Source organism: Bos taurus, chromosome 15, assembly GCF_002263795.3.
Source record: "Bos taurus isolate L1 Dominette 01449 registration number 42190680 breed Hereford chromosome 15, ARS-UCD2.0, whole genome shotgun sequence".
Classification (NCBI taxonomy): domain Eukaryota; kingdom Metazoa; phylum Chordata; class Mammalia; order Artiodactyla; family Bovidae; genus Bos; species Bos taurus.
In genome coordinates, this window is record NC_037342.1 from 76307024 (window position 1) to 76328678 (window position 21655).

The following is a 21655-nucleotide window of genomic DNA, read 5'->3' on the forward strand; positions in this document are numbered from 1 at the left end:
TGTTGTCCAAGCCCACTCTGTAAACTGCTGAGTGAAGAAGAGGCCTCTATCTGTTCTGGGCCAGCCCACTCTGCCCTTCCACCTCAGCAGCGCCGCCCCCCATGCCCTTCCCTTCCTGCTTCCTCGTGTACCCTAACATCCCTCCACGGCCCTGTCCAGCAAGGGGCCAGGAGGGGGGCCGAGCCCTCTGCTCTGGGAGTCGCCTGAGCCTGGGTCCTGCCCACTTCCCTAGATGTGGAACATGGAGCGTGGGTGCTGGGGCACAAACTGTGCTCAGTCATGGTGAAGCAGGAACAGAGCCCGGAGCTGCCCGTGGACCCTCTGGCCGCCTCCTCGGCCATGGCCGCCGCCGCTGCCATGGCCACCACCCCGCTGCTGGGCCTCAGCCCCCTGACCAGGCTGCCCGTCCCCCACCAGGTGAGCCTGGGGTCTGTTTACAGGGGCTGAGGGCGGGAGGAGGGGGGCTGGATCTCTGTAGGAAGGGCCATCTGAAACCCTGGGCACCCCGGGGCTCTGAGCAGGGAGCAGTGTGGCCCTGTCTCTGCCCCCACCTTGGGCCACCCTTTCACCAACCTAGAACAGACTCAGAGCACGGGGGCCCTCACTGTGTGCAGAAGAAGACGAAGGGACCCAGGCAGGGCTGGGCATTGGGGACCCCACCCAGGGTCTCAGGGTAGGAGACAGCCCAGGCCACATAATTTTCTCAGTGTCCGGATTTTTAAAAACGAAGAAACACCTAAATGGAAATATAAAAATTATACCCTATTTCCATTGTTTATATTCATGAGATGAATATGTTTAACCTACACGCGCAGGCCGGCCCTCCCCCCATGAATGTCTAGATACCGTCGCTCAGCTATAGAACCAAAGCGGACCTCTGAAGACCCTTCTGGGGCCGTGAGGCCCAGACTCCCGGCGCCTGGGAGAGGCCCTGCCTGGTCCCAGCTCTGCTCCCACTTGTGCTGTGGGCACAGTGCCTTCCTTCTTCATTCCTCAGCTTCCTTCTCTGTAAAATGGGAGCTTGAACTATGGCTAACGGGCTCCTACTCTTGCGTCTAAAACACGAGTTGTTGTTTAGTTGCTACGTTGTGTCCGACTCTTTGTGACTAGCCCACCAGGCTCCTCTGTCCATGGGATTTCCCAGGCAAGAATACCGGAGTGGGTTGTCATTTCTTTCTCCAGGGGATCTTCCCCACCCAGGGATACGAACCCGCATCTCCTGCATTGGCAGGAGCATCCTTTACCACTGAGTCACCGGGAAGCTCTTGGAATCCCTTGAGTCGGGGCTTGGCTGGCACTGCCCCCTGCTGGCCACATGGCTCACCCGCTCAAAACGCACGTGACCCAAGGGTTTCCCAGGTGGCAGCAGCGGTAGAGCCTGCCTGACGGTGCCAGAGACGTAAGAGACACGGGTTTGATCCCTGAGTCGGGAAGATCCACCGGAGGAGGAAATGGCAACCCACTCCACTTCAGCATTCTTGCCTGGAGAATCCCATGGACGCGAGAGAGCCTGGGGTCGCAAAGAGTCAGACATGACTGAAGCGACTTAGCCTGCACACCGAGGCAAGAAAGGGCAATCCTTCCTCCTCCACCAGGGACTGGAGGGCTCAGGGCTGGCTGCAGACGGAGAGGATCTTTGGGGACCATCTTCAGGGCTGGCTCTGTGACTCCTGAGGCCTCCGCAGAGCAGGAAGGGAAGACAGGATGGCCGTGGAGCCAAGGTCATGGAAGTTAGGCGCTGGGCTCAGGGGAGCCACGTCCTCTCCCCAGGTCTTCTGGTCTGTGTCTCGCCACCGCACCTCTGACACAGGCTACACTCTGGACGCCCTCTGTGCGCACTGTTTCCGGATCTAGCCAGGCTCTGTCTGGGCGCTGTGCTTTCGCAGATGCTTTTTCCTCGACGTGGAGTGCCTTTCCCCTCACCCACATCCTGCCCCACCCTGTATCTGGAATACTGCTGTTTCTACTTCAGGACTCAGATTTCAGCTGCTTAGGGACGCTCGGGGACCTTTCTATAATGCCTCCTTCGTCGGCGTTGTGATTACCGTTCAGGGAATCTGGCAGTGTATCTGGCAGTGTAATCTGCCAGACATTACATTATGTGGGTCTCATGGCAACCCACATACCCAGGCCTGCATGGTGTTCACAGTCGGTGTAGGGTCACCCCCTCCGAAAAAGACAGTCCTGGCCTCAGAGGCCACAGGAAGCCCTTCTTCCCTGAACTCGGGAGCTAAACGATGTTCCTTGGCCACCACTCTCTTCCCTGAGGCCTGACTTGCCTTCTGCTTGAGGCATAAGAACCTGCCTCTGCTCCCTCTGGGATATGCCTGGAACCCTGAGCCCAGCTACTTTCTTAATGCTGTAGGGCAGACGCCCCCAGGCTCAGGGAGGGCGGGAAGTTGGTGGGGACAGGCCCCCGGAGCAGCTGACGGAGCCCTGCCTCTTCCTCAGGCCCCAGGAGAGATGACTCAGCTGCCAGTGATCAAAGCCGAGCCCCAGGAGGTGCACCAGTTCCTCAAAGTGACACCAGGTGGGTGTGTCTGGAGAGGGGCTCTTCGTCTCCAGTCTTGGACAGACCACATTCCTTACCCCTCGGTTCAGCCCCTGTCTCCCTCGACACGTCCCTTTTCTCCCCATAACAGCCTCTCCTCCCTTTTGTGCCCGTTCCCTGCCTCTCCAGGCCCTTCCTGCTCATTCTACAGCTGTTGTCACTGTTATCACCAGCTTCTCATCCTGTTTTCCAGTTTCCCCTCCCATCATTCACTAACTGAGGTCCTCTCCATAGCCATCAGCTCATCCATCCATTCATCCATTTACTCATTTATCTGTCCATCTGTCCATTCTTCCAGCTATCCATTCATCCACCCATCCAACAAGAGTACATTGGGCCTCTCCTAGTTCCAGGAACTGGGGATGCACAGAGAGAAAACAGTCATTGTACCCAAGGAGCTCACACAGTAGTGAGGGTCACAGACAAACCACTAATTATACGGTTGTATTGTGGGTTAAAGATGACAGATCCCAGGAAACACCTCCCCAGACCTGACAGGAGAGGACAGAGGGAGCTTCTTGGGTTGAGCAGGAGAGAGGACTAACTTAATCTTTCCAGTCCCACCGCATTCATTCATCCAACACTGACTAAGCATCAACTGTGTATCAGGCCCTGGACGAACCACCACAAGGTTTAGGAAGGTGAATAAGGCCCAAGTTTCACCCTCAAGTTACTCACAACAGCCTCTGAGAGAAGACAGAATTAACTGGAGGTAGAAAGGGACCATCCCATGGATGGAGGACCCTGGTGGGCTGCAGTCCATGGGGTCACTAGGAGTTGGACATGACTGAGCGACTTCAATTTCACTTTTCACTTTCATGCATTGGAGAAGGAAATGGCAACCCACTCCAGTGTTCTTGCCTGGAGAATCCCAGGGACGGGGGAACCTGGTGGGCTGCCGTCTATGGGGTCGCACAGAGTTGGACACGACTGAAGCGACTTAGCAGCAGCAGCAGCAGCAGAAAGGGACCAGTGTGAAAACACCTTACATCATAAAGCATGGTCGCATCCATTAGCCCATTGCATCCTCCCAGCTCCATACAGGGAGTCATTTCATCCCCAGTTCAACAGGGAAGTGAGGCTGGGAGACGTTAAGTAAACATGAATATAGGTCACACTGTTGTGGGGTACAACAGTCAGGACTTGAACTCGGGTCTGACTCCAAGTTCAGTGGTCTTTACAGTACGGCATCCACGAGAGGCAGATGAGAGCCAAAGAAGACAGAGGGGACTCCTGTAGAGGCAGTGGGGGGCAGAGCCCAGAAGCACGCAGTGGTTCCTCCTCCCAATCTCAGCCCAGCTCTGCGGTGCAGTGAGCTCCAGATTCCCGCATGTGCATGCGAGTGTGCTCAGCTGTGTCTGACTCTGTGCAACCCCAGGGACTGCAGCCTTCCAGGCTCTTGGTCCTCTGGGCTCAGCGCAGGCTTCTTCCTGATGCTGCGGCCAAGAGAGGCAGCAGGGAGGGCGTGCTGGGGAGAGCAGTGCTCTTGGCGCGTCTGCTGAAAGCTCAGTGCCTGCTGCCCTGTTACCCTGAGGTGGGAAATGGACACCCTGGTGTTAAATGGAAAGAAAGGGACAGAGGCTGTCATTTGCCCTGTCTGATCCCCATGGGTATCGCTGTGGGCAGACTCCAGACATCTCCTGGGGTTGCCAAGTTGGAGGCTCACAGACCCTGAGCCCTATGAAGTCAGGGTTTAGTCACTAAGCTGTGTCTGACTCTTGCAACCCCAGGGACTGTAGCCCGCTAGGCTCCTCTGTCCGTGGGATTTCCCAGGCAAGAATAGTGGAGTGGGTTGCCATTTCCTTTTCCAGGGGATCTTCCCGACCCAGGGATCAAACCTGGATCTCCTTCATCGCTGGCAGTCTCCTGCATTGCAGGTGGATTCTTTACTGTCTGAGCCACCAGGGAGAGGAGCCCCGAGAATCCAGCCTCTGTGTTATCCCTGCCAAGTGTTAGTGTTAGTCGCTCAGTCATTTCCAACTCTGCGACCCCATCCATGGACTATACCAGGCTCCTCTGTCCGTGGAATTCTCCAGTAAAGAACACTGGAGTGGGTAGCCATTCCCTTCTCCAAGGGATCTTCCCAACCCAAGGATGGAACCCAGGTCTCCTGCATTGTAGGGGGATTCCCACCAAGAATCGGGTTTAAAGGAGCTGGGCTTGGTGGAGTCAGAGAGGGCATGGCCCTCAGATACTGTCTTCTGGGATGTCAACTCTACTTTCTGACATACTAGGGTCCAGGGGGAGGGGTGTCCTGACATTATAGGGGTCAAGGCCCGAGCAGTCTGCCCAGATGCCTTCGGACTGACTTAGGCCCGCGCTGTGCCGAACTCTGTCTGCCCGGAGCTGGGGCGCCCGGCTAACCTGGTTTCTCCTGCTCCCCACAGAGGACCTGCTGCAGATGCCTCCGACGCCCCCCAGCAGCCACGGCAGCGACAGCGACGGCTCCCAGAGTCCCCGCTCTCTGCCCCCTTCCAGCCCAATCCGGCCCATGGCCCGCTCCTCCACGGCCATCTCCACCTCTCCGCTCCTCACCGCCCCTCATGTAAGTAAGCAGCTGGGGCCAGAGGAACCCAGTGTCTGGGGGGAGCCCTAAGCCTGATCCCCACCCGCATCAGAACACAGGAGGCGCCTGCCCCGCAGATGGGAGTGAAGATTTTTTAATTGTGCTTGGGGATGAATAGGAAACGGGAAGAGTCCAAGAGGCCTGCTGAGCCCGCTGGCAGCCAAGCTGGGCCTACAACTTGACATTCCTGACCTCCAGGGGGATAGCTCAGGCTGCCTCCAGGGAGCACTGTTTGCAGAGCAAAGTTCAGGAGGCCCAGAAGCCCTGGGATGGGTGGGGGACCCCTCAGGTCTAGAGGTGGTAGGTGTCCGAGGTGGGTGCTGTTCAGGGGGCCCTGGACAAGTAAGCTCTGAGGCTGTGGATTCCACAATGGGATCTAGGGACCAGCCCTTCCCAACACTATATTGAGGGCCTAACATGCCAGGCTGCCAACAACATCCTCAGCACTTGTGACATGTTACTGGATTTAATTCAGATCCGCCCCTTTTTCAGATGAGGAAACTGAGGTTCAGTGAGCTGGGTGCCTTGCCCAGGTCGTGCTGAGGGTAAATGGCCGAGCTCAGATTTGAATGCAGGGCTGTCTGGTTCCTAACTAGTATGTCCCCCTTGCCGCAGAAATTACAGGGGACGTCGGGGCCGCTGCTCCTGACGGAGGAGGAGAAGCGCACCCTGGTTGCTGAGGGCTATCCCATTCCCACCAAACTCCCCCTCACCAAAGCCGAGGAGAAGGCCTTGAAGAGGGTCCGGAGGAAGATCAAGAACAAGGTAAATCTCGAGGCAGACCCTGGCCCTGCCCTGGGACTTCCTGGGGGGTGGGGGCGGGGCTCTGCTTCCCTGGCCGTGCCAGTCCTGAAACTGGGGAGCCCAGGAACTGGATACGTGGCTTGGTAATTCCGTGAGGGACAGGGAAGCCTGGCCTACTGCGGTCCACGGCGTCACGGAGAGTCGGACACAGCATGGTGACTGAACAATAACAACTCCCGTTTGGGGGCTTTCCCCTCTAGATCTCGGCCCAGGAGAGCCGCCGTAAGAAGAAGGAATACGTGGAGTGTCTAGAAAAGAAGTAAGAGGCCTGGGGCGGGAGGACAGTCCGGGTGGCCTGGGCTCCGCTCCCCAACCTGGCTTCCTCTCCCACCCTCTCGGGGGCGGTGGGGGAGTGGCATGGGGAGTAGGATGCTGGTGGGCAGGGCAAAGCGGGCAGCAGAGAGACTTCCTTGGTGGTCTAGTGGTTACGACTCTGTGCTCCCAGTGCAAGGGGCACAGGTTCAAATCCTGGTCGGGGACTAAGATTCAGCATGCCACACCCCATGTGACCCCAAAGTGGGGGGGAAGCCAGGTCTGGGGGCTGGCGCTGAGCCTGTGCCTGCTTGGCCCCCCCAGGGTGGAGACATTTACATCTGAGAACAACGAACTGTGGAAGAAGGTGGAAACGCTGGAGAATGCCAACAGGTGGGTGGTGCCGCCTGCGTGCCCCCTGGCCCCTGCCCTTCTGCAGCCAGTGGCTGGCTCTGGCATAGCTCTGGGAAGCAGGAGGGAGGAGAGGCCACTGAGCTCAGAGTAATGCAAATCCCAGAAGCAGGGGCCCTGCAGCCTGGGACCCTCAGTTTCCCTTCCTCCTTTATCCACTCAGAACTCTAGATACTGGACACGGCTGGCGAGATGCTTAAGTGAGGTAATACAAACCAGCAGCAGCCCCTGGGCACTTGTTAGAAATGCTTCGTGCTCGGGCCTCCTGCCAGCCCTGTTGAATCTGGGGAAGGTTCCACAACCTATGTGTTAACAAGCCCTCCTAAGGTGATTCTGAGGCACCCTGAAGTCAGACCACTGGTGTACATGGTGTGCATGCTTACTACTCAGAGTGAGTTTCTCGGACCAGCACGTCAACATCAGCTAGGGGCTTGCAGAAGTGCAGAATCTCGGGCCTCTCCCCACACTTAACTTGAATCAGAATCTGCATTTCAGCAACACACTTAAGTCATTCACGTGCATGACTAAGTTTGAGAAACAGTCTGGAGCCCACACAGGGCCTGGCATGCGGTGGCCACAGAAAGTCACAACTCCGGGTGCTGTCTTTGTGATCCTGGGAAAACTGTCATGCATCTCTGGGCCCCAGTTTCTCTGTCAACATGGAGACGATGGAAGTGGTATCTCCCCGGATTCATGTGACGATGCGATAAGACCTAGCAAGAAAAGGGCCAGCACTCTCCTTGGCGTTTGAGAATGCTCCCTTCGTGTTAACTTTCCTTCTTTTTTTCTTGCTGTTATTCTGAATTCTTGTTAGTGACCAGTCATGAGCCCACAGTAGGTCTTTAATAATTATTCGCTGGGAGTAATTAAAACAGCACCCTGTTCTGTTGAGCAGGTGCTCAACAGAAGGCTCTTTCCTTCTTTCCTTCCTTCTCCCCCAGCTTCTCCAGCGGGATCCAGCCACTCCCATGACTGACCTGGAGAATGCCCCTCTGACTCAGGAAAGAGGGGAGGGAGCCTTCGCCCCTCACCCGCTTCCTCTGGCCCCGATTCCTCTCTGGTCCCAAATAGGGCCAGGCCCTTGGAGCTATTTCGCCACCTGCTGTACATTCTGGGAACTGCAACCCCATGGACCAGCTGGGCGGGAGGGAAGAGATGGTTCAACATTTGTTCACCAAGGGTGGGCGGAGTCCTTGCTGGGGAGGACCCAGTCCCTGCCCTCAGGGAGCCCCCACAGTTAGCGAAAGAGACTGACGTCGTTGTTCAGTCGCTCATTCGTGTCTGACTCTTTGCGACCCCGTGGTATGACATACAGATTTGTAAATGAACGAAGTGTTACACGTGCTGTGACAAAATTAACAAAAATGGTAGCTTCCCCCCTCCTCCCCGCCGCCCGCACGCTCACTCCTCACCATGTACCAGGCCGCTGCCAGACACGTCCTTCTTAGCAGCTCAGGGTAGAAGGAGGGAAGGTCGGTTTAGCTGCGGCTGCTGCGGGGTTAAAGAAAAAGGTGACCTCAGCCCAGGTGGGCTAGGCCCGCCTCCAGTCTCCGCTTTGGCCAGAAGAAGCCTCACGGGGCTCCTCTGAGCTCCCACAGGGTGACCCAGCTATTCACCGTGAAGCGGGCGCCAGGTGCCCTGGCCACGCCACAGAGGAGCCAAGCAGGAAGTGACCTTTTCTGCCTTGAGTGAAGCGGGCACCTGGTGTGGAAGCCAAGTCTAGAGCCAGCCCAGGTGCCCCCACCCGCACCCGCACCCAGGGAGAGCTCCAGGAGGCAGAGATACCTGCCTGCTGGGTCAGAGCCACTGGGTGACCGCTGTGCCCCCCTCAGGACTCTGCTCCAGCAGCTGCAGAAACTCCAGACTCTGGTCACCAGCAAGATCTCCAGACCTTACAAGATGGCAGCCACCCAGACCGGGACCTGCCTCATGGTAGGTCACTGTTCCTTCCCCACAGATCCGCAAGAGGCCCGCTCTGCCCCCAGGCCGGCTTTCCGGGGCCTGGGGGGTGGTGTGCAGAGCATTCAGTGCACTGGCTCCAGCAGACCCCCGCCTCTCTCCCCAAAGCCCATGGAACCTTCCAAAACATGACCTTCCCTGACCAGTTCTGACACGGTGTGGATGGTAGTGACTCACACGAACCCTGCTAGGGGATGACAGGCCAAGCGCAGTGAGGAGGCAGCCTCTGAGGATCCAGTGAGGGGATGGGCCTGGGGTGATGCGGGGAAATATGGACCTGTCTCTCTCTACACGCCTGGTGGGATGTCCAGGCTGTGGCCACAGCCTCTGCTTGCTCCTTTTCCACGTCCCCTGTAGCTGTACAGCCTGTGGCCTCTGGGTTAATCACTGTCCCCGGGCCCTCTAAGATCCTCAAGCTGTCAGGATCAGGTGGCAAAGCCGGAGTAGAGGCAGGTGTTAGTTTGGGCTCTGTGACTCTTAGCTCCCGGTGCTGGCCAGTCTTCCTGGGAATCCTGCTGGGAATCTAGTGTGAAGATATGTCCCCGTCCCTTGCCCCAGCCTCAGTCTCCTCCAGCACCTACCCCTTCCTTCCTTTCCTGATTCCTTTCCACCCCAGAGGTGATAGCCACACTGGCCAACTCCCTCTCTTTTCTAGTGCTGCCTGGGGTGGCCCCTCTCCAATGGGCTGAGATGGCCTGACAGCCTCCACCTTCTCCTCCCGCACATGGCTCTGGGAGCAGATTTCCTGAAAAAATGATGAGCCTTTGGCCCCCAGTGGCTCATGGAGGGGGGAGGGGGGAGGGGCTTGGGGGTGGCCAGGGCTGCCGCCATCCCCTGGCCCAGCTCTGCCCACCACACTCTCTCCACTGCCAGGTGGCAGCCTTGTGCTTTGTCCTGGTGCTGGGCTCCCTCGTGCCCTGCCTCCCTGAGTTCTCCTCTGGCTCCCAGACTGTGAAGGAAGACCCGATGGCCACTGACAGCGTCTACGCCGCCAGTCAGAGTGAGTGCCCCAAGCAGGGCTGACCTCCCCCTACACCAGCCCCAACTTCTGGGCAGAAGACAGACGCAAGTGAGGAGCCAGGTCTGGGGCTGACACCGTCTCATTCTACCTTCCCATTTTGCAGATGGGGAAACTGAGGCCTCTCCCAAGGGTCTATGATTTGTTTGATGTTAGTTCTAGAATTAGAACTACAAGGCAGAGCCCCTGATTCCCAAACCACCCAGGAGTGGCTTGGCCAGGGGAGGAGGTTTAGGGAATAACAGGAATGTTCCCACCCTAGCCCCATGTATTATGGCGCCGGTTGGTAGGGCGCATCTGCTAAGCCACCATCAATATTTTACAACCGGGATAGCGAGTGAGTTTCAGCTCCAGGGCCATTTTCCATAAGATGTTAGTGGCTGCATGAAGCACTGCTAAGAAGGACTCTGAGGCCCCATTCAGGATCAACAGGAAGGTGTGGCAAGATCCACTGGTAATGTCTGTCCCGGGCAGAAGCGTGGGAGTGGTGGTGTGGACTCAGCTAGTTACCACCCCCTGGGGCTTGTGAGGACTGTTAGGAACATGGAGTTTCCCAGTCAGTCATATCTGCCACTCGCTAAGTGCGTGACCTCGGGCATGTGTCTGAAGCATGCTAAATTTTAATCTCTTATCTCGAAAATGGGAGTTACCAGTTCCATGCTTATTGAGCATGTTTGCTGTGAAGACGAAATGACATGGTGCATGAAGGCTCTCGGTACAGTTCCTAGTACATTGCAGGCTCTACTAAACGAGAGTAGCAGTCGCTCCCTTTTGATGCGCTCACAAGAGGAGAGAAAAGACACAACACGAAGTGGCAAGGGGAGAACCGGCCCCGGGGGCAGCGAAGAATAGGGTGGATTTCCGGAGGCAGAGGATACTTCAGACAGACCTCCAGAGGAACTTCCAGACGGTCCCTCATGGCCTCCTGGAGCGTGTCATCCAGCAGGGCAGGAGGAGGAAAAGGAAACAGATGGGAGGTCGGAGGGAGCGAGGAGCTGGGGGGAGTGAGTTTCACGAAGGAGGGATGCTGCAGGGAAAATGAGTTGGGCCTGCAGGCCCTTGAGGGGAGGGAGCGGCCGTGGGGAGGGTTAGGGGAAGAGGAAGCAGAGGTGGGGAGTGAAAACCCCTCCCTGGACCAGAGCAGCCAGAGAAGCAGAGAAGAGGCAGTCGCTAAGGGAGGTGGGTGGCAGGGATGTAAGATCCTGAGAGGCACATGTCCGTTTTCTCAAGGCCAGAGGGGTCTGTGTGATGGGAGGCACAGGGGACTCCGGAGAGGAAGGAATGGAAGTTGGGGGAGTGGGATTAGGGGGCGGGGGAGGCATGTTGATGGACAAAAGCAGAGTCAGAGGAGCCAGGGGAGTGCAGGAATGAGTGAGCCCCTCGGAGTGAACGCAGTGGGTTTCAGGCTCAGGGTCCCCGCAGGGCGCAGGGTGAAGGGCGAAGAGGAGGAAGTGACCCCTGGAGCAGGCTGGCCCATGGAGCTGGGGCAGCGCAGAGGTGCAGGGGCCCTGCTCAGGCAGACCCTGAGGTCAGGGCCCTGAGAGTGAGGAGGGTGCCGGCGGCTCCTGGAGTCAGGCGGGCCAGGGTCTGCAGCTCAGCTACAGTGCATCGTCCTTAGACTGGGACAAGGTCCCTGACAACCTGGAGCCTCAATGGACTGTTTTGTGAAATAGACCTAAAAATATCTCATTCTAAGAGTTTCTGTTAATGATTTGATATAGGTTAAAGGATGCCGACAGTGTCTGATAGGCATAGTAGATATCCAACAAATGTGTTTTCTCTTTTCCTCATCTCCCTGAGGGGTAAACTGGGGCCTCAAATGGGGAAAAGGTTTATTCAAGGTCTCACAGGAAGGGAGTGGTTCAGTAGGATGAAAACCCAGCTCTCAGATGCCCCAGCCCAGTGCCCTCTGCTTAGGGAGCACTAACTTGCTCTGAGTGCTGTTTCAATCACTCTGTTATCTCATTTAAACCTCGCATCGACAGGAGGTTGGCCCCTAGTATCCTGTTTTACAGATGAGCAAGCTCAGAAAGGTGAAAGCAAAGGCATGGCTTGCTGCAGTCACACAGCTGGGCATCATTTGAGCTGGATTCAGATCCAGGCCTGAAAGAGTCCAGGGCCCAGGTCCTTGACCACTGGGCCCTGAATGCGGCCTAGATGGGGAGGGAGCCTTGGCACCATGGCTCACCCTGAGCTCCTTCTCCAGTGCCCTCCCGGAGCCTCCTGTTCTACGACGAGGGAGCAGGCTCGTGGGAGGATGGCCGCAGTGCCCTGCTGCCTGTGGAGCCCCCCGATGGCTGGGAGATCAAGCCCGGGGGGCCGGTGGAGCAGCGACCCCAGGACCACCTGCAACATGACCACCTGGACAGCACCCACGAGACCAGCAAGTACCTGAGTGAGGCCTGGCCAAAGGACGTCGGTGGGAACAGCACGGGTCCTGACTTCTCCCACCCTAAGGAGTGGTTCCATGAGAGGTGGGTGGGTGGCCCCTTCCCTTCCTGGGGCCCCAGGCTCTGCCCAGCCCTGGTCTCCATGCTATCAGCCACACCCTCCCACGGCCCCATCCCTCCCAAGTCCAAACCCAGCTTGCAGACGGGCGAGAGGGTCCTTCCCGGACAGAGTCATCCCTAACTTCTCTTCTCTCTCCAGGGATCTGGGTCCCAACACCACCGTCAAGCTCTCCTAGGCCGTGCCAAGACCCAGGACACAGGGCGTACCCTCTGGTACTCAGAAGAGGGGTCGTCCTGCTCACCAACCCGGATCCGGCTCGTACCCCTGCCCCCTGGGGTCCCCTCCCAGGAGAAAGGGTTCCACTCCCCATCCCCCACCAGCCCCTCTTTGCCCCAGATCTTGACTGGGCCCCCCCCTCCCCCCACATTTGGACTGTTCCCTTGGGCCAACCACTCTGTTCTCACCCCCTCCCTCCCACAACCATCCGTCCTTCTCAGATAAACCACTCACTGGGTTACCCACCTCCTTTCTCATAATGACCAAGAGGACCACTGCCTCCCTGCCCCACCCCGACCACATACACACACAGACACATCAACAGACCTACCCACTAAGCCCCGCCCCGCCCCCCCTCACTGTACAGAGACCAAGAACAGAAATTGTTTGTAAATAATGAGCCTTATTTTTTATTATTGCCAGTCCCTAAGATATTGTATTTTACAAGTCTCCCTCCTACCTTCAACCCTCCCTAGTTTTGTATTTTATGAAGTTAGTGCGGGCTTTGCTGCTCCCTGGCCCAGGAGAGAGGGTCCGCCCCAACCCCTCACCTGGCCTCCCCCTCTGCCGCTGCCCAAGCCGCTGGGCCTTTTTAATTGCCAAACTGCTTCACCCATCAGCTCAGCACATGCTTTAAGAAGGCAAAAGTAAAAAAAAAAAAATGATGCAGCATCAATCCCTGACTTTGTGCTTTTCTTCACGGTAGGGGTCGTGGTCGGGGCGGGGGGGCGGGGGGGTGGCACTGAAGATGAAGGAATAAGAAGGTAAGTTTATCTGGGGGCTTCCCAGGTGGCGCTAGTGTGAAGAACCCACCTGCCAACGCAGGAGACATAAGAGATGCCGGTTCGACCCCTGGATCGGGAAGATTCCCTGGAGGATGGATGGCTACTCACTCCAGTGTTCATGCCTAGAGAATCCCATGGATAGAGGAGCCTGGTGGGCTATGGTCCATAGGGCTGCAAAAAGTCAGACAGGCCTGAAGGGGCTTAGCACACACGCAAGTTTATATTCTGATCAGTAGTGATCGTGGGTGAGGGGTTTGAGAAGGCATTTGTACTGGGTTCCCTGCTCCAGCCAGACACAGAATTCAAATCTGATGGCCAAAGAATTCTGCTGCAATCCCCATACCCCAAGGCTCCTCCCAGCTCCTCCCACTGCTGTGTGTGGAAGCAGAGAGGCATACAGGCCACCGGGTCGGCCTTTAAGGGTGGGATCTGTGAGCACTCGTGTCCAGGGTGGCCAGACGCTGCCGCAGGCACTGTACACACAGTACCCAGGCTGCTGCTCCTCTTCCCTGCCCACTTCTTAGTTTCTTGTATCTTGGCCTCATCTGCATTAGAGGAGCACACTTCAGAGGAAAAAGAGCTGCCTTTGGCGACTGGAACCGCCACTTGCTAGCCATGTGCAGTGGGCAGAATTCCAACATGGGCTCCAGGCATCCTGCACCCTGGGGTGCACACCCAGGGTCATCCCTTCCCCTAGGGTCTGGGGCGGGGGGTGGGGGGGGACCTGTGCGTGTCAGGGATGCCACTCCCATAGTTAGGTGACCTTTCAAGGAAAAAGTAAAGGGATTTTGCAGGTGTAATGAAGGTCCCAAATCAGTTAATTCTGAATTAATTCAAAAGGAGGGACTTCCCTGGTGGTCCAGCGACTAAGACTCCGTGCCCCCAATGCAGGGGGCCCTAGTTTCGACCCCTGGTCAGGGAACTAGATCTCGCATGCCACAGATAGGATGTGAGGTGGCCAAGCAAAGAAATAATAAATAAAAAAAAATTTTTAAGGGAGACCACCCTGGGTGGGCCTGACTTAATCGGGTGAAAGACATTCAAAGAGGGACTGCTGCTGCTGCTGCTGCTGCTAAGTCGCTTCAGTGGTGTCCGACTCTGTTTGACCCCATAGACGGCACCCACCAGGCTCCCACGTCCCCAGGATTCTCCAGGCAAGAATACTGGAGTGGGTTGCCATTTCCTTCTCCAATGCATGAAAATGAAAAGTGAAAGTGAAGTCGTTCAGTCGTGTCTGACTCTTAGCGAACCATGCACTGCAGCCTACCAGGCTCCTCCGTCCATGGGATTCTCCAGGCAAGAGTACTGGAGTAGGGTGCCATTGCCTTCTCTGAAAAGAGGGACTGAGCCCTTCCCAAAGAGAAAGAGAGTCTCCTGCTGGCCTTAAAGAAGCAAACAGCCGTGTTTCGTACCACATGGAGAGGGCAGCCTCTAGGCTCTGAGGGCCTCACACTCCGGAGGCAAGGCACTGGATTCTGCCAACCACCTGAGCAGCTTAGAAGAGGACCCCCAGCTCCAGATGAGGCCCCCGCCCAGCCAACACCTGGGCAGCCACCTGGGGAGGGCCTGAGCACAGGACCCAGCTGAACTGTGCCCTGAGCCACAGACACGGAGGTCACACCTGTGTTGTTTTAAGCCTCCGTGTTTGTTATAATTCGTTATGCAGTGTCGGAAACTAAGACGCCACGTAACCTGAACCTCCCTGAGCCTCCAGTGCCCCACCTGTAAGAAAAGAATATAAATAACATTCAGTGCACGAGGTTACGGGAATTCAGTGAGCTGTTTAGAACAGGACCCAGTGCACACTGACTCTGAGAAAGATTAACTGTGCCTTTAAAATATGTGTGTGTGTGAGTCGCTCAGTCAGGTCTGACTCTGTGACCCCATGGTCTGTCTATGGAGTTCTCCAGGCAAGAATACTGGAGTGGGTTGCCATTCCCTTCTCCAGGGGATCTTCCCAACCCAGGGATCAAACCCAGGTCTCCTACACTGCAGGCAGATTCTTTACCATCTGAGCTACCAGGGAAGCCCCTTTGAAATTACATATATATATATATATGGAGAGGGCAATGGCACCCCACTCCATTACTTTTGCCTAGAAAATCCCATGGACGGAGGAGCCTGGTAGGCTGCAGTCCATGGGGTCGCTAAGAGTCGGACACAACTGAGCGACTTCACTTTCACTTTTCACTTTCATGCATTGGAGAAGGAAATGGCAACACACTCCAGTATTCTTGCCTGGAGAATCCCAGGGACGGGGGAGCCTGGTGGGCTGCCGTCTATGGGGTCGCACAGAGTCAGACACGACTGAGCGACTTAGCAGCAGTAGCAGTATATATATATAAACTAATTTATCTACTTATTTGTTTGTACTGGGTCTTGTGTGGCATGTGGCATGTAGACTCTTAGTTTCAGTATGTGGGATCTAGTTCCCTGACCAGGGATCGAACCCTGGCCCCCCGCATTGGGAGCACAGAGTCAGCATGAGGAAGTCCCTAGCTGTGCCTTTAGAGACAGTATTCATACAATGGGCTAAGGGCCAAGCTAGGGGTGCTGTTACAGCACAGAAGAGGGTGCCTCCCCCAGACTAGCGGCAAGGGCTTCCCGGAGTAGGTGACACGAAAGACCATTGGAAGTAGGCAGGAGAGACAAAGGGGCGTCCCAGAAAGAAATGGTGTGGGCAAAGCCCTCAAAGGTGGGAGAGAGAGCTGGAAAACTTCAAGAAAATCTCAAATAGTTCAGAATAGCCGGAAGGTAGACAGCAAGAATGCTGAGAACTGAGGCTGGATAGTGATCAGGGGCCAGAGCCAGAGGGCCTCAAATGCCTGGATGTCGACGCTTATCTCACAAGCGTGATGCTTTCATACTCGGAAGCAGGGACTGTGGTGGGATGCCACCTGGGCCAGCTGCCCACCAGAAGCGAAGATGGACAAGACCGGACAGAACTCTAGAGCTTTGGAACTGGCCTTCAAGGCCCATCCTCTCTCCCCATTCTCCCACAGCCTCATCTTGACCACTTGATGGGGACCTCGGTGCCTGCTGCAGGGCATCAGTTTTAACTGCTAAGATATGCAAGCCTTTTAAAGCAAAGGCATTAAAGTCTGGGCTCTGGGCCAAAGCTGTGATTATTATTAACAAGAACTTTTAGCTCAACCCCCTTTCCTGATTGACTCATCCATTCCCTCTATTGGTCACTCAACAAACTGCTTTCAAAGGTCCCCCAGGATTGTGGAGGCAGCTGGGAAGTGAACCAGTCATCAGGCCCAGCGTGAGGGAGGGGTGCTAAGAAATACAGAAGAGTGTCATGTAGTTCAGATTCCACGGATCAGGGAGGGCAACTTAGAGGAGGCGACCTTTGACTGAGTCTTTTTTTTTTTTAATATGTATGTATGTGTGCATTGGGCTGCATCAGGCCTTAATTGCAGCACTCAGGATCTTTGTTGCGACATGCAGGATATTTCGTCGAGGTGCACGGGCTCTCTAGTTGTGGTGCACTGGCTTAGCTGTTCCGCGGCATGTGAGATCTTAGTTCCCTGACCAAGTATCAAACTCACATCCCTGCATTGCAGGGTGGGTTCTTAACCACTGGACCACCAGGAAAGTCCCTTGACTGCGTCTTATAGCGTGGGTAGGAGTCGGAGAGGTACAGAAGGGCTTAGAGCGTTTGGGGTGCAGAGAATGTCATGCAGACATGTAGCCATGAAGAGCTGAGCTAGGACTGGGATGAGGCAAAGGGTGGTTAGGGTGCAAACTTAAGGAGGCCCTTGTACAGCCCTGGGAATGAGTACCTCCTTAAACGTGGCACTCTAAAGTGTCACACTTGCCTCAGCCTCCTCCTGGCCCTGATGGAAAGTATGGCCCTTGCAGGGATCTAAAGAGAAAAAATATTTTATCCTGAAGGTGATAGAGAGTTACTGAATGTTTTTAAACCAGACAGTGAGATAATCAGATTTGCCTGTCCTGGTGCTCTACAGGGCATAGAGTGAAGATGAGACAGATTCCAGAGATAATTAGAAGGAATTATCAACAGGCTTTGACATCAAATTGGCTGTGGGGTGCAAGAGTGAGGCTGGAGCCTGGCATGACATTTAGATGTCTGACTTCGAGGCCATGGTGGTAGATAAGACCATTTGCTGAGACAGGGAATGCCGGAGGAGGAGCAGGTTTGGAGAGAAAAAGAATTCCTTTTAGCACATCTTGCATTTGAGCTGCCTGTAGAGTGTTCACATTAGCATGCAAGTCTAGGACTTGGCGGAGAGGGATCCCAGGCGGAGATTAGGAAATTGTCAGCGTCCAGGTGGTATGTTAAAATCTTGGATCTGCGTAAAGGGAAAAGAGACTTAGGGGCAGAACTACGGGGAAGGTGGACTTTAAGAGACAGTGGAAGAAGAGGAGTAAACAGGAAGGCTGTGCAGGAACGCACAGAGAGGGGAGAAAAACTGGGAGAGGTGAGTATCTCGGAAGTGGATGGAGAGAGCTTCTAGGAGCAGAGCTCACAGCTGTCAGATGCCGTCTGAGAGGCTGGGAAAGATCAGAAGACAAGGTGTCCATTCGCTTTGATAATGAGGTCACCAGTGGCTGTGTCTGGAGCTGTGTAGGGGAGAACTGAGCCAGAAGGGAGACTTGGGTGGAGATGAGAACAGGTGGGATGGATGTGAAGACTGAAGCAGACGGGGGTGCAGTGAACACATGTCACTGAGGGTGGCATCAAGAGGCGGGTGTAGGGGCAATCAAGAGCACTTTGGGACTGCTCTTTCAGACAAGGGAGAGATGACCACGGTTATTTCTAGAAAAACATCTTCTGCTTCATTGACTACGCTAAAGCCTTTGACCGCGTGGACCACAACAAACTGTGGAAATTTCTTAAAGAGATGGGAATACCAGACCACCTTACCTGCCTCCTGAGAAACCTGTATGCAGGTCAAGAGGCAACAGTTGGAACCGGACATGGAACCACAGACTGGTTCAAAATTGGGAAAGGAGTACGTCAAGGCTGTGTATTGTCGCCCTGCTTATTTAACTTCTATGCCAAGTATATCATGTGAAATGCCAGGCTGGATGAGTCACAAGCTGGAATCAAGGTTGCCAGGGAGAAATATCAGCAACCTAGATATGCAGATGATAATACAGATAACACAGATATGCAGATGATAATGCAGAAATTGAAGAGGAACTAAAGAGCCTCTTGATGGAAGGTGAAAGAGGACAGTGAAAAAGCGGACTTAAACTCAACATTCAAAAAAAGAAGATCATGGCATCCAGTCCCATCACTTCAGGCAAATAGGTGGGGAAAAAATGGAAACAATGACAGACTTTTTTGGGGCTTCAAAATCACTGTAAACGGTGACTGTAGCCATCAAATTAAAAAAAAACACTTGCTCCTTGGAAGAAAAGCTATGACGAATCTAGACAGGTATTAAAAAGCAGAGACATCTCTTTGCCAGCAAAAGTCCGTTAGTCAAAGTTATGGTTTTTCCAGTAGTCATGTCTGGATGTGAGAGCTGGACCATAAAGAAGGCTGAGTGCCAAAGAATTGATGCTTTCAAACTGGTGCTGGAGAAGACTCTTTAGAGTCCCTTGGACAGCAAGGAGATCCAACCAGTCCATCCTAAAGGAAATCAACCCTGAATGTTCATTGGAAGGACTGATGCTGAAGCTGAAGCTCTAATGGTTTGGCCACATGATGCAAAGAGCCAAATCATTGGAAGAGACCCTGATACTGGAAAAGATTGAGAGCAGGAGGAGAAGGGGGCCACAGAGGATGGGATGGTTGGATGGCATCATCGACTCAATGGACATGAGTTTGAGCAAACTCTGGGAGACGGTGAAGGACAGGGGAGCCTGGCGTGCTTCAGCCGATGGAGTCACAAAGAGAAGGAGACGACTGAGCAACCGAACAACAACAATAATGTCTAGAAGACAAGGAGTCAACAGAGAGGGAAGGTGATGGCTGACGGGAGTGGGAGTGGAGGAAGGGAAGGGATCCAGGGAGCAGGTGGAAAGATCCACTTTGGCCTGGAGAAGCCTAGATAGAAATGGAGGGCACCATGTGACTGAAGACCATGGGGAGACAGGAAACTGAGGGAGACGCCCTGTGACTGTGAAGTTTGAGGACAAGACAACGGGGAGGGTGAGCATGGGGGTTGCACTGAGGGGTGAGGGGCAAAGTTTGAAATAGTCGCTCAGAGGAATGGGACCCACAAATATTTATAGGGTATCTCTTACATGCACGGAACCATGATGACCTTGGAGCACAAACAAGACCCAGTTCCTGATGGCAAAGGGCTTGAAATCTAGCATCCTCTCATTATTGATTTGTGACCATCTGCCAGGCATTGGACTGAGAACTTTACAAGTCCCAGTTAGGGTGAGCATTTTTACAACTGAAGAACGTGGGGTTCAGAGAGGTGAAATGACTTGACCAAGGTCATACAGCAAGTAAGTGGCAAAGTGGATATTTGAAGACAGGTTTGGGGCTTTCCTGCTGGCTCAGCAGGAAAGAATCCACCTGCCAAGGCAGAAGACACAGGTTGGATCCCTGACCTGGGAAGATCCCACATGCAGAGGAGCAACTGAGCCTGTGAGCTGCAATTACTGAGCCCACACGCCCTTGAGCCTGTCCTCTGCAATATGAAGAGCTGCTGCAGTGAGAAGCCAGCACACCTCAAGTAGAGAGTAGCCCGCCACAACTAGGGAAAAGCCTTCGCAGCAATGAAGACCCAGAACAGCCAAATATAAACAAAGAAGGAAAACTGCAAAAAGAAGACAGGTCTGTTTGGCTTCAGAGCTCATGTTGCCCCTCCGGCTCTCCAGCTCGCACCCCAGCACCCTTCCACCTTCCTTCCCCCTAACCCAGCTCTTAATCTGGCACAAGATCCAAGCACACTGGGGGGCTTCCTGGAGCCCAGGGTTTGGCAAGGGGTCAAGGCGTGGTCATCTGCAGTCATTATGCCCATCCAGCCCAGACAGTCCTCCCCTCCTGTGCTGGGAAGCAGGGTTACCTCCCTCATGCAAGCCACCTGTTGACTTCCGCCTCCTCAGCACTGCGTCACTGTCCCTGAGGGGGCCCCTCCCCAGGATGTCCCCAGTGATGGAGCTGCAGCCTTTGCACTGTATTGTCAGCCCTGGCAGCTGGCACTGCCACACACACACACACACACACACGTGGTGGCTTTCATGAGGTCAGTCACCCTGCTCAGATTGCCACAACAAACCCTTTGTTACACCTGGAAACCAAAGCTCTGTCAGCACGGAGAGCGGCTGTGAGTGATGCCCTGGAGCTGGGATGGGCTGGGGCAAGGCTCCAATTCCAGAGACTGGACCACCCCAGAAGCCATCTGACCAAATGGGGCACCTATTTGACGAGGGTAACAGGTGCCCGTTGGGGCACTGGGAGGGAGGAGACAGGCTGGGAACTCACCTCCAAGGAAGCCTGAGTCTCTTGGTCATTAGAGTGACAGTTAAGAGCATGCGTCCGACGTTCCTGCTTCACATCTGTGCGTGACCTTGGCAAATGACCAAACCTCTCAAAGCCTCAGCATCCTTGTCTGTAAAATGGTACCCACCCTCATAAAACTGCTGTGAGGGATAACTGAAAGCTTGCCCACGAAGTTCTTAGCACAAGGTCAGTTAGGCAGTAAACACTCGAAAGGCATTAGCTATTATTTTCTGAGTGCAGAGGCGAGCAAGGAGCCAGCTGCAGCTGGGAGAGGCTGCAGAAGGTGGTCAGGCTGGTGGTGGGGGAGGGGAGCTTTCATTCTTCCCTTGGATTCTTGGGAAGAGGGCAGAGCCACGCAGCTAAAAAAATAACGCAGCAGCTGGTCCTACGTGGGGGAGGTGTGAGGACAGAGGGGAGAAGCTCTCATTTAAAAAGGATTGAGAGGGGCAAGCTCGGCAAAGTCGACCAAAAAAAATGACCTGGAACTCAGCAGCTAAGCAGCTGTGAGGGAATGTCAAATCCAGCAGAACGACCATAATTCTCAGTATAGGAGGCTACCCCGGGCCTGGCAGTTTGGAAAATTAGCAATCCTGGAGGCCATCTCAGGGGCAAAGATGTGGGGGCAGGGAGGAGCTCTCAAGGGCCTAACCCCCTCACTCCCTTCTACCCGCCTCCCGCATCCCCCTACGCAGCAATAGGACTTCTTTAGAACTTGGCTTTCCATTGCAAGCTCCCCAGTGGTCAAGATGCTTAATGCAATTCCATTTATTCCATTCATCCAAGGTGGAATTGATAGACCAGAAGAGAGGGGGAAGGCGGAATGGAGGCAGCTGCCTTTGGGGCATTTAAAGATGAGGGAAGCAGGCCAACGTGAGGCTGCTACTGTGTGGCAGGCAGCCCGTGGGGAGTGGGAAAAGGCATGAGTTCTGGGGCCAAAAGACCTAGATTTAAACCCTGGCTCGCCACTCACTCACCTCACCTGAGCCATCTTGGAGCAAATAAATCACTTGAATGACATCTCAGGGTCCTCATCTGTAACATGGAGGAAGCGATAGCATCTACCACCCGGGCTTGTGGTAAGAATCAAATGAGATGTTAGTTATTGTTAGAGGGTGAAGGGGAATGCCCGAAGAGGGGCCCAGGA

General features: G+C 54.8%; 1 protein-coding gene across 1 annotated transcript in view; it reads left to right on the forward strand.

Moving 5' to 3' along the window:
• Positions 1–12447, forward strand: part of CREB3L1 (cAMP responsive element binding protein 3 like 1) — a 36039-nt gene extending 23592 nt beyond the window's left edge. Inside the window, exons 3-12 of the mRNA NM_001192341.3 lie at positions 233–417; positions 2452–2530; positions 4939–5096; positions 5733–5882; positions 6122–6180; positions 6498–6566; positions 8417–8516; positions 9417–9543; positions 11768–12035; positions 12211–12447. Coding sequence (NP_001179270.1) covers positions 233–417; positions 2452–2530; positions 4939–5096; positions 5733–5882; positions 6122–6180; positions 6498–6566; positions 8417–8516; positions 9417–9543; positions 11768–12035; positions 12211–12247 — 1232 coding nt within the window. The 3' untranslated portion in view covers positions 12248–12447. The remainder of the gene's footprint in view (positions 1–232; positions 418–2451; positions 2531–4938; positions 5097–5732; positions 5883–6121; positions 6181–6497; positions 6567–8416; positions 8517–9416; positions 9544–11767; positions 12036–12210) is intronic.
• The last annotated feature ends 9208 nt before the right edge of the window (positions 12448–21655 follow it).